This window comes from Gobius niger, assembly GCF_951799975.1.
Source record: "Gobius niger genome assembly, contig: SCAFFOLD_104, whole genome shotgun sequence".
Classification (NCBI taxonomy): domain Eukaryota; kingdom Metazoa; phylum Chordata; class Actinopteri; order Gobiiformes; family Gobiidae; genus Gobius; species Gobius niger.
The window spans coordinates 83037-94859 of record NW_027639094.1 but is presented as its reverse complement, the minus strand read 5'-3'; the positions used below and the strand labels follow the sequence as shown (position 1 = coordinate 94859).

Sequence of the window (11823 nt, the reverse complement as noted above, 5' to 3'; positions counted from 1 at the left end):
GAAAAATTGACAAAAAATGTAAGAAAAATTTACAAAAAATGACACAAATTCGACAAAAAAGTGAGAAAAATTTGACAAAAAATTTAGAAAAAATGGACGAAAATTTGACAATAAATTGATGAAAAATTGAGAAAAATTTGACGAAAAAGTTATAAGAATTTAACCAAAAAACGTGAATAATTTGATGAAAAAGTGACAAAAATCTGATGAAAAATTTACAAAAAATTTATAAAAAATCTACAAAAAATGACACAAATTCGACAAAAATTTAGAAAAAATGGACTAAAAAGTGACAAAAAAGTCATGAAAATTTGACATAAATGAGACGACTGCCCGACAAAAAAAGTGATGAAAAAAAATCTGATGTGAGTAAAAAGATCCATTTAGTTTTGTAGGTCTTAGCTTTCAAATGAGGCGTTACACTGGCCTACAGGATTTGGGTAAAGCTGAACTGGAGAAAACGCTCTCGGTTCAGGGCGGAGTTAAAAAGTATTTTGGGGTAGATTTTGTCCCTCAGCGCCCCCTAACCAAAACATCTTCCCACGGCTCTGCTTTCCACCACCAGATGGCGCCTCTAACTTCTCCTGTGTGACGTTCAGGTTTCCCGCCCTGAACGGCTCGTGGGCGGGGCTGAGCGAGGATGGGCGGATCGTGGGCGGAGACCTGGAGAAGCTGGGCGGGAGTCCGTGGACGGTGCGTAGTCCGCGTAGAAGACCAGACCTTCGCTTTGAGCTCCGGTAACGTGTGGGCCGCTCCCAAACTCTGCCACAGGTTCTGATCCGGAGGCCGGACGGGTTCGGGTTCTGCGGCGGGACGCTGTGTCCGAGCGATGGGTCGTTTCTGCGGCGCATTGTTTCAGCCAAACCCAGGCCGACCACGTGACCGTCGGTACTTTAAATGACACAAAATGCAGTAAATTAGAATAACTGCCTTGTATAAAATGTCTCTCTCAAAATGGCTGTAGTGAATGTCTTGAAATCGGCCTCTGTCTCTTTAACCTCTTAACTCCCGCCTGAACCGAGAGGATCTTTTTCCTCACGTCATCACATTTTTTCCCATCATTTTTTTTGTTCAATTCATTTTTGGAACTTTTTTGTCATTTTTTTAAATCATATTTTGGTATTTTTTCATACATTTTTTATCAATTTCTTGTGACATTTTTGTCACTTTTTCATACATTTTTCGTCACTTTTTGTCACATTTCCATCATTGTTTTCGTCTCAGTTTTGTTGCTATTTTCACAGCTTTTGTCCAGAAGCTTTTGTAACTTTTTTGTCAATTTTTTGTCATTTTTCCGTCATTTTTCCGTCATTTTTCCGTAATTTTTTTAATGAATTTTTTATCAATTTTTTTTTCTGTTTTTTGTCATTTTTTCGTCATTTTTTATCCATTTTTTGTAATTTTTTGTAATTTTTTCGTCATTTTTTGTCATTTTTTGTCATTTTTTGTCATTTTTTGATCCATTTTTTGTCATTTTTTCGTCATTTTTTAATCATTTTTTTTGTCATTTTTTTGTCATTTTTTAATCAATTTTTGTCATTTTTTGTCCTTTTTTCGTCATTTTTTTATCCATTTTTTGTCATTTTTTCGTCATTTTTTTATCCATTTTTTGTCATTTTTTCATCAATTTTTCGTCTCAGTTTTGTTGCTATTTTCTCACCTTTTTTCCAGAAGCTTTTTGTAACTTTTTTGCTACATTTTTGTCATTTTTGTCAATTTTTTATCAAATTTTTGTCACTTTTTGGTCAATTTTTTGTCTATTTTCTTTTAACATTTTTGTGACATTTTTGCCACTTTTTCATCAATTTTTCATCACATTTTTGTCAATTTTTTCTCACTTTTTTGTCACATTTCCATCATTGTTTTCGTCTCTGCTTTTTCCCAGAAGCTTTTTGGATTGGGGTAAAGCTAAACTGGAGAACATGCTCTCGGTTCAGGCGGGAGTTAAGGGGTTAAGAACCTCTGAGCCTTTAGACACGCCCCCTCCACACGCTGTCTGTGGCATCAGTGGGGAGGGGGTTCTGCTGAGGAGCAGTGGTTGGTTACTCGGCTGTGACGAAAGCTCGAGGCGTCTCCAGGAGGTGGGGGCGTTCCTAGGAGGACTCAGGCAAACCTATCCCTAAAATGGCCGCCATCAGAGTTTTTACAGATTACTCAGAAATACGTGAATGTGCCAAGGCAACACTTCAGGCATGTTTTTAACGAGGGAGTGACAGAATAACATGATGGAAAGCTTGAAAAAGTCCACTTTGCAGAATACCCCCCCTTTAAATGTAATCTCTTAATTCAAGCAGATTTATGTCATTTCTTCTCATGACCTCATTGGGTGCATTGACAGTATTTCTACCTTTATTTTTCCCATTTAACTGTAATAGTGTTAAAGGAACTCTCTGATTTGTATGATAATGTTTCTCAAAATCATCTTGAGGGCCTGAGGTTCTGTGCTGGAGGGCCGGATGTAGATGAAACATCAGCTCCAGGTCAGAGGGGGGTCAGGGCTGTGAGGTTGGTCTGATTTTCCACAGTTTCTTTCCCAGGTCTTTCTGAATTTTCCCTCATTTTTTTTTTTAAACCTATTTCCCTCTTCCAAACTCTCCCGATTCTTTCCCGATCTTCTAACTTTTCCCAATGGTTCCGCCGTTTCCAGGCGGGGTGGACCGGCTGCGCCCGTCCCGGGGGGAGCAGAGGATCAAGGTGCAGAAGGTCCTGGTTCATCCTCATTTCCACGACTTCACCTTCGACAGCGACCTGGCCCTGGTCCTCCTGCAGAGCCCGGTGGTCCTGGGCCGCACGGCGCTGCCCCGCCTGCCTTCCCGACCGCGGCCTGGCGAGGGCGCTGCTGCGGGTCAGAGTCTGCTCATGAATACACTCACGTTTATAGTTCTGTTTATCGTTTATGTGGTTATCGTCCTCCAGAAGAGCACGGTGGGCGTGGTCTCCGGCTGGGGGCACCACGCAGTACCTGGGCCGCAGTTCCCGCTTCCTCAGGAAGGTGGCGCTGCCCGTGGTGAGCCACAGCACCTGCAGCCTCTCCACAGAGCAGGTACGAAAGGTGGTGTAGGTGAAAATAACATGTGGCGCCCCCTGTTCAGTACATTAGCATTCAGCCGTTAGCACTAGCCTGTTCAGTACATTTTCCTATAGCCGTTAGCATTAGGCTGTTCAGTACATTTTCCTATAGCCATTAGCATTTGTCTGTACACTGCATTTTCCAATAGCCGTTAGCGTTAGCCTGTTCAGTACATGTTCCTATAGCCGTTAGCATTAGCCTGTTCAGTGTGTTTTCCTATAGCCGTTAGCATTAGCCTGTTCAGTACATTTTCCTATAGCCGTTAGCATTAGCCTGTTCAGTGTGTTTTCCTATAGCCGTTAGCATTAGCCTGTTCAGTACATTTTCCTATAGCCGTTAGCATTAGGCTGTTCAGTACATCTTCCTATAGCCGTTAGCATTAGCCTGTTCAGTACATCTTCCTATAGCCGTTAGCATTAGCCTGTTCAGTACATGTTCCTATAGCCGCTAGCATTAGCCTGTTCAGTACATCTTCCTATAGCCGTTAGCATTAGCCTGTTCAGTACATGTTCCTATAGCCGCTAGCATTAGCCTGTTCAGTACATTTTCCTATAGCCGTTAGCATTAGGCTGTTCAGTACATTTTCCTATAGCCATTAGCATTAGCATGTTCAGTACATTTTCCTATAGCCATTAGCATTAGCCTGTTCAGTACATCTTCCTATAGCCGTTAGCATTAGGCTGTTCAGTACATTTTCCTATAGCCATTAGCATTAGCATGTTCAGTACATTTTCCTATAGCCGTTAGCATTAGCCTGTTCAGTACATCTTCCTATAGCCGCTAGCATTAGCCTGTTCAGTACATTTTCCTATAGCCGTTAGCATTAGGCTGTTCAGTACATTTTCCTATAGCCATTAGCATTAGCATGTTCAGTACATTTTCCTATAGCCGTTAGCATTAGCCTGTTCAGTACATTTTCCTATAGCCGTTAGCATTAGCCTGTTCAGTACATCTTCCTATAGCCGTTAGCATTAGCCTGTTCAGTACATGTTCCTATAGCCGTTAGCATTAGCCTGTTCAGTACATGTTCCTATAGCCGCTAGCATTAGCCTGTTCAGTACATTTTCCTATAGCCGTTAGCATTAGGCTGTTCAGTACATTTTCCTATAGCCATTAGCATTAGCATGTTCAGTACATTTTCCTATAGCCGTTAGCATTTGTCTGTACAGTACATTTTCCTATAGCCATTAGCATTAGCATGTTCAGTGCATTTTCCTATAGCCGTTAGCGTTAGCCTGTTCAGTACATGTTCCTATAGCCGTTAGCATTAGCCTGTTCAGTGTGTTTTCCTATAGCCGTTAGCATTAGCCTGTTCAGTACATTTTCCTATAGCCGTTAGCATTAGCCTGTTCAGTACGTTTTCCTATAGCCGTTAGCATTAGCCTGTTCAGTACATCTTCCTATAGCCGTTAGCATTAGCCTGTTCAGTACATCTTCCTATAGCAGTTAGCATTAGCCTGTTCAGTACATCTTCCTATAGCCGTTAGCATTAGCCTGTTCAGTACATCTTCCTATAGCCGTTAGCATTAGCCTGTTCAGTACATCTTCCTATAGCCGTTAGCATTAGCCTGTTCAGTACATTTTCCTATAGCCATTAGCATTAGCCTGTTCAGTACATTTTCCTATAGCCGTTAGCATTAGCCTGTTCAGTACATTTTCCTATAGCCGTTAGCATTAGCCTGTTCAGTACATTTTCCTATAGCCGTTAGCATTAGCCTGTTCAGTACATTTTCCTATAGCCGTTAGCATTAGCCTGTTCAGTACATCTTCCTATAGCCGTTAGCATTAGCCTGTTCAGTACATCTTCCTATAGCCGTTAGCATTAGCCTGTTCAGTACATCTTCCTATAGCCGTTAGCATTAGCCTGTTCAGTACATCTTCCTATAGCCGTTAGCATTAGCCTGTTCAGTACATCTTCCTATAGCCGTTAGCATTAGCCTGTTCAGTACATCTTCCTATAGCCGTTAGCATTAGCCTGTTCAGTACATCTTCCTATAGCCGTTAGCATTAGCCTGTTCAGTACATGTTCCTATAGCCGTTAGCATTAGCCTGTTCAGTACATGTTCCTATAGCCGCTAGCATTAGCCTGTTCAGTACATTTTCCTATAGCCGTTAGCATTAGGCTGTTCAGTACATTTTCCTATAGCCATTAGCATTAGCATGTTCAGTACATTTTCCTATAGCCGTTAGCATTAGCCTGTTCAGTACATCTTCCTATAGCCGCTAGCATTAGCCTGTTCAGTACATTTTCCTATAGCCGTTAGCATTAGGCTGTTCAGTACATTTTCCTATAGCCATTAGCATTAGCATGTTCAGTACATTTTCCTATAGCCGTTAGCATTAGCCTGTTCAGTACATTTTCCTATAGCCGTTAGCATTAGCCTGTTCAGTACATCTTCCTATAGCCGTTAGCATTAGCCTGTTCAGTACATGTTCCTATAGCCGTTAGCATTAGCCTGTTCAGTACATTTTCCTATAGCCGTTAGCATTAGCCTGTTCAGTACATCTTCCTATAGCCGTTAGCATTAGCCTGTTCAGTACATGTTCCTATAGCCGTTAGCATTAGCCTGTTCAGTACATGTTCCTATAGCCGCTAGCATTAGCCTGTTCAGTACATTTTCCTATAGCCGTTAGCATTAGGCTGTTCAGTACATTTTCCTATAGCCATTAGCATTAGCATGTTCAGTACATTTTCCTATAGCCGTTAGCATTTGTCTGTACAGTACATTTTCCTATAGCCATTAGCATTAGCATGTTCAGTGCATTTTCCTATAGCCGTTAGCGTTAGCCTGTTCAGTACATGTTCCTATAGCCGTTAGCATTAGCCTGTTCAGTGTGTTTTCCTATAGCCGTTAGCATTAGCCTGTTCAGTACATTTTCCTATAGCCGTTAGCATTAGCCTGTTCAGTACGTTTTCCTATAGCCGTTAGCATTAGCCTGTTCAGTACATCTTCCTATAGCCGTTAGCATTAGCCTGTTCAGTACATCTTCCTATAGCAGTTAGCATTAGCCTGTTCAGTACATCTTCCTATAGCCGTTAGCATTAGCCTGTTCAGTACATCTTCCTATAGCCGTTAGCATTAGCCTGTTCAGTACATCTTCCTATAGCCGTTAGCATTAGCCTGTTCAGTACATTTTCCTATAGCCATTAGCATTAGCCTGTTCAGTACATTTTCCTATAGCCGTTAGCATTAGCCTGTTCAGTACATTTTCCTATAGCCGTTAGCATTAGCCTGTTCAGTACATTTTCCTATAGCCGTTAGCATTAGCCTGTTCAGTACATTTTCCTATAGCCGTTAGCATTAGCCTGTTCAGTACATCTTCCTATAGCCGTTAGCATTAGCCTGTTCAGTACATGTTCCTATAGCCGTTAGCATTAGCCTGTTCAGTACATCTTCCTATAGCCGTTAGCATTAGCCTGTTCAGTACATCTTCCTATAGCCGTTAGCATTAGCCTGTTCAGTACATTTTCCTATAGCCGTTAGCATTACCCTGTTGATAATAACACGTGTCGCCCCAAGGCTGTGAGAACCCAGGGTGCTGAGGGCGCTGCAGCACCCCCTGGTGGATAATTTGTGAACTGCAGGCAATGTTAACCCCTTCAGGTGGGAGACCTGAACCGAGCACATTTTCTCCAGCTTTACCCCAATCCAAAAGCTTCTGGAAAAAAGGTGTGAAAATAGCAACGAAACTGAGACGAAAACAAGGATGGAAATGTGAAAAAAGTGACAAAAAATTTACAAAAAAGTGAGAAAAATTTGACGAAAAATGGAGAAAAATTTGACTTTTTTTTTTTTTAAATAGACTAAAAAGTGACAAAAAAGTGAGAAAAATTTGGCGAAAAATTGAGAAAAAAATGACAAAAATTGACAAAAAAGTGAGAAAAATTTGACGGAAAATTTAGAAAAAATTGACAAAAAAGTAAAAAAAAAATTACAAAAAATTACAAAAAATTGACGAAAAAGTGATGAGAATTTGACCAAAAAATGCGAATAATTTGACGAAAAAGTGACAAAAATGAGACGACTGCCCAGCAAAAAAAGTGATGAAAAATAATCTGACGTGAGGAAAAAGATCCATTTAGATGAGTTTTGTAGATCTTAGCTTTCAAATGAGGCGTTACACTGGCCTACAGGATTTGGGTAAAGCTGAACTGGAGAAAATGCTCTCGGTTCAGGCGGGAGTTAAGAGGTAAAAAAATAGGATTTATGCACAGAAAAAGTATTTTGGGGGTACATTTTGTCCCTCAGCGCCCCCTAACCAAAATATCTTCCCACGGCTCTGTGCTGCCCCCTGCAGGTGATAATAACACCTGTCGCCCCCTGCAGGTGGTGACCGATAACATGTTCTGCGCCGGCTACGTGGACGCGTCCCGGGACTCGTGCAGCGGAGACAGCGGCGGTCCCTTCGTGGTCCACTTCCGGGGGGCGTGGTTTCTGACGGGCGTGGTCAGCTGGGGCGAGCAGTGCGCCGCCCGCGGGAAGTACGGGGTCTACACGCGACTCGGCAACTTCCTGGACTGGATCCGGGAGACGGTGGAGCGGGAGGAGAGGACCCTGGACCGGGACGAGAGGGGCATGAACGGGACGAACGAGAGCATGAACGGGACAAACGAGAGCGCCGTAAATGGGACGAACGAGAGCATGAACGGGACAATCGAGAGCGCCGTAAATGGGACGAACGCCACGGGGATGTCCTGAGCCCCGTCACTCAGGAATATTCCCAAAATCATGACTTTCGGTTCCAATGGAATTTCAACAACTTAACAATTATTGATTTCACTGTTTGTCGTACCAATAATTCATTAATTTTGGAAAGAAGTGCATTTTCCTATAGCTGCTAGCATTAGCCTGTTCAGTGTATTTTCCTATAGCTGCTAGCATTAGCCTGTTCGGTGTATTTTCCTATAGCTGCAAGCATTAGCCTGTTCAGTGTATTTTCCTATAGCCGTTAGCACTAGCCTGTTCAGTACATTTGTCTATAGCCGTTAGCATTAGCCTGTTCAGTGTATTTTCCTATAGCCGTTAGCATTAGCCTGTTCGGTGTATTTTCCTATAGCTGTTAGCATTAGCCTGTTCGGTGTATTTTCCTATAGCCGTTAGCATTAGCCTGTTCAGTGTATTTTCCTATAGCTGTTAGCATTAGCCTGTTCAGTGTATTTTCCTATAGCTGCAAGCATTAGCCTGTTCAGTGTATTTTCCTATAGCCGTTAGCACTAGCCTGTTCAGTACATTTGTCTATAGCCGTTAGCATTAGCCTGTTCAGTGTATTTTCCTATAGCCGTTAGCATTAGCCTGTTCGGTGTATTTTCCTATAGCTGTTAGCATTAGCCTGTTCGGTGTATTTTCCTATAGCCGTTAGCATTAGCCTGTTCGGTGCATTTTCCTATAGCTGTTAGCATTAGCCTGTTCGGTGTATTTTCCTATAGCCGTTAGCATTAGCCTGTTCAGTGCATTTTCCTATAGCCGTTAGCATTAGCCTGTTTAGTACATTTTCCTATAGCCGTTAGCACTAGCCTGTTCAGTGTGTTTTCCTATAGCCGTTAGCACTAGCCTGTTCAGTGTATTTTCCTATAGCTGTTAGCACTAGCCTGTTCAGTGTATTTTCCTATAGCCGTTAGCACTAGCCTGTTCAGTGTGTTTTCCTATAGCCGTTAGCACTAGCCTGTTCAGTGTGTTTTCCTATAGCCGTTAGCACTAGCCTGTTCAGTGTGTTTTCCTATAGCCGTTAGCACTAGCCTGTTCAGTGTATTTTCCTATAGCTGTTAGCACTAGCCTGTTCAGTGTATTTTCCTATAGCCGTTAGCACTAGCCTGTTCAGTGTGTTTTCCTATAGCTGTTAGCACTAGCCTGTTCAGTGTATTTTCCTATAGCCGTTAGCACTAGCCTGTTCAGTGTGTTTTCCTATAGCCGTTAGCACTAGCCTGTTCAGTGTGTTTTCCTATAGCCGTTAGCACTAGCCTGTTCAGTGTGTTTTCCTATAGCTGTTAGCACTAGCCTGTTCAGTGTGTTTTCCTATAGCCGTTAGCATTAGCCTGTTCAGTGTATTTTTTGCTCTAGCCGTTAGCACTAGCCTGTTCAGTGCATTTTCCTATAGCCGTTAGCATTAGCCCGTTCAGTACATTTTCCTATAGCCGTTAGCATTAGCCTGTTGATAATAACACGTGTCGCCCCCTGCAGGTGATAATAACATGTGTCGCCCCCTGCAGGTGGTGACCGATAACATGTTCTGCGCCGGCTACGTGGACGCGTCCCGGGACTCGTGCAGCGGAGACAGCGGCGGGCCCTTCGTGGTCCACTTCCGGGGGGCGTGGTTTCTGACGGGCGTGGTCAGCTGGGGCGAGCAGTGCGCCGCCCGCGGGAAGTACGGGGTCTACACGCGACTCGGAAACTTCCTGGACTGGATCCGGGAGACGGTGGAGCGGGAGGAGAGGACCCTGGACCGGGACGAGAGGGGCATGAACGGGACAAACGAGAGCGGCGTAAACGGGACGAACGAGAGCATGAACGGGACGAACGAGAGCGGCGTAAACGGGACGAACGAGAGCGGCGTAAACGGGACGAACGAGAGCGGCGTAAACGGGACGAACGAGAGCATGAACGGGACGAACGCCACGGGGACGTCCTGAGCCCCGTCACTCAGGAATGTTCCCAAAATCATGACTTTCGGTTCCAATGGAATTTCAACAACTTAACAATTATTGATTTCACTTTGTTTGTCGTACCAATAATTCATTAATTTTGGAAAGAAGTGTATTTTCCTATAGCCATTAGCATTAGCCTGTTCAGTGCATTTTCCTATAGTGGTTAGCATTAGCCTGTTCGGTATATTTTCCTACAGCCGTTAGCATTAGCCTGTTCAGTGTATTTTCCTATAGCCGTTAGCATTAGCCTGTTCAGTGTATTTTCCTATAGCCGTTAGCATTAGCCTGTTTGGTGTGTTTTCCTATAGCCGTTAGCATTAGCCTGTTCAGTGTATTTTCCTATAGCTGTTAGCATTAACCTGTTCAGTGTATTTTCCTATAGCTGTTAGCATTAGCCTGTTCAGTGTATTTTCCTATAGCCGTTAGCATTAGCCTGTTCAGTGTATTTTCCTATAGCCGTTAGCAGAATCTGTGAGTGTGCTCTCAGTCCGTCTACTTTTGTTTTCATGATATTTTCGATTTTAAAAGGAAACCATGAGCTAACAAAATAAATAAATGCTACATGTTTCACAAAGTGTTGATTCTCTTTGCTGGAGGGGGGAGGGGGTGTCATTTTGGGCTTCCAGTCTGTGACGTCATCCTCATACAGGCACAACTTACTGTAAGTTCAACAAACTGGCGAACAGTCAACATGGGGGTCATGAGGCAGATGTGGCATCAGCAGCTGGACAGCACGGCTTAAATAAACAGGTGACCTCATGCAGAACGAACTGTCCACTGCTGACGGCCTGTCAGTCTGTCTGTAGCGGCTAGCATTAGCCTCTTCAGTGTATTTTTCTGTAGCGGCTAGCATTAGCCTGTTCAGTGTATTTTCCTATAGCTGTTAGCATTAGCCTGTTCAGTGTATTTTCCTATAGCTGCAAGCATTAGCCTCTTCAGTGTATTTTTCTGTAGCGGCTAGCATTAGCCTGTTCAGTGTATTTTCCTATAGCTGTTAGCATTAGCCTGTTCAGTGTATTTTCCTATAGCTGCAAGCATTAGCCTGTTCAGTGTATTTTCCTATAGCTGCTAGCATTAGCCTGTTCAGTGTATTTTCCTATAGCTGTTAGCACTAGCCTGTTCAGTGTATTTTCCTATAGCCGTTAGCACTAGCCTGTTCAGTGTATTTTCCTATAGCCGTTAGCATTAGCCTGTTCAGTGTATTTTCCTATAGCTGTTAGCACTAGCCTGTTCAGTGTATTTTCCTATAGCCGTTAGCATTAGCCTGTTCAGTGTGTTTTCCTATAGCCGTTAGCACTAGCCTGTTCAGTGTGTTTTCCTATAGCCGTTAGCACTAGCCTGTTCAGTGTGTTTTCCTATAGCCGTTAGCACTAGCCTGTTCAGTGTATTTTCCTATAGCCGTTAGCACTAGCCTGTTCAGTGTGTTTTCCTATAGCCGTTAGCACTAGCCTGTTCAGTGTATTTTCCTATAGCCGTTAGCACTAGCCTGTTCAGTGTATTTTCCTATAGCCGTTAGCACTAGCCTGTTCAGTGTGTTTTCCTATAGCCGTTAGCACTAGCCTGTTCAGTGTGTTTTCCTATAGCCGTTAGCACTAGCCTGTTCAGTGTATTTCCTATAGCCGTTAGCACTAGCCTGTTCAGTGTGTTTTCCTATAGCCGTTAGCACTAGCCTGTTCAGTGTGTTTTCCTATAGCCGTTAGCACTAGCCTGTTCAGTGTGTTTTCCTATAGCTGTTAGCATTAGCCTGTTCAGTACATTTTCCTATAGCCGTGAGCATTAGCCTGTTTGGTGTATTTTCCTATAGCCGTTAGCACTAGCCTGTTCAGTGTGTTTTCCTATAGCCGTTAGCATTAGCCTATAGCCGTTGAACTGACACATAGAACACAAGATTTTCACAATAAAAGATTTATTTGAAGTGAGTCCAACTTTTCAAAAACAAAACCGCGGTGTCTTTTTACAGCAACAACTTTTACAGAAACAGCGAAGAGAAAAAACCCTCCGACGCTCGAGGTTCAGTCCTGAACGTTCGACCACGATCCGCTCCTTTATCCTCATTTACTGCTGGTTTAGTTGTGAATCCTGTCGTGGTAACTATGGTAACGGTGGACGC

The 11823-nt window shown here is 43.1% G+C and overlaps 1 protein-coding gene across 1 annotated transcript; it reads left to right on the top strand.

Annotated features, from left to right (window-relative positions):
• Window positions 1–599: 599 nt before the first annotated feature.
• Window positions 600–7770, top strand: LOC306982898 (coagulation factor X-like; the record flags this gene model as incomplete). The annotated part of the gene is given in 8 exon segments (XM_079583342.1): window positions 600–693; window positions 772–814; window positions 817–888; window positions 2648–2796; window positions 2798–2845; window positions 2917–2946; window positions 2948–3043; window positions 7399–7770. Coding segments are annotated over 8 exon segments (904 nt in total), but the record flags the coding sequence as incomplete, so codon positions are not given.
• Between the last annotated feature and the right edge of the window lie 4053 nt (window positions 7771–11823).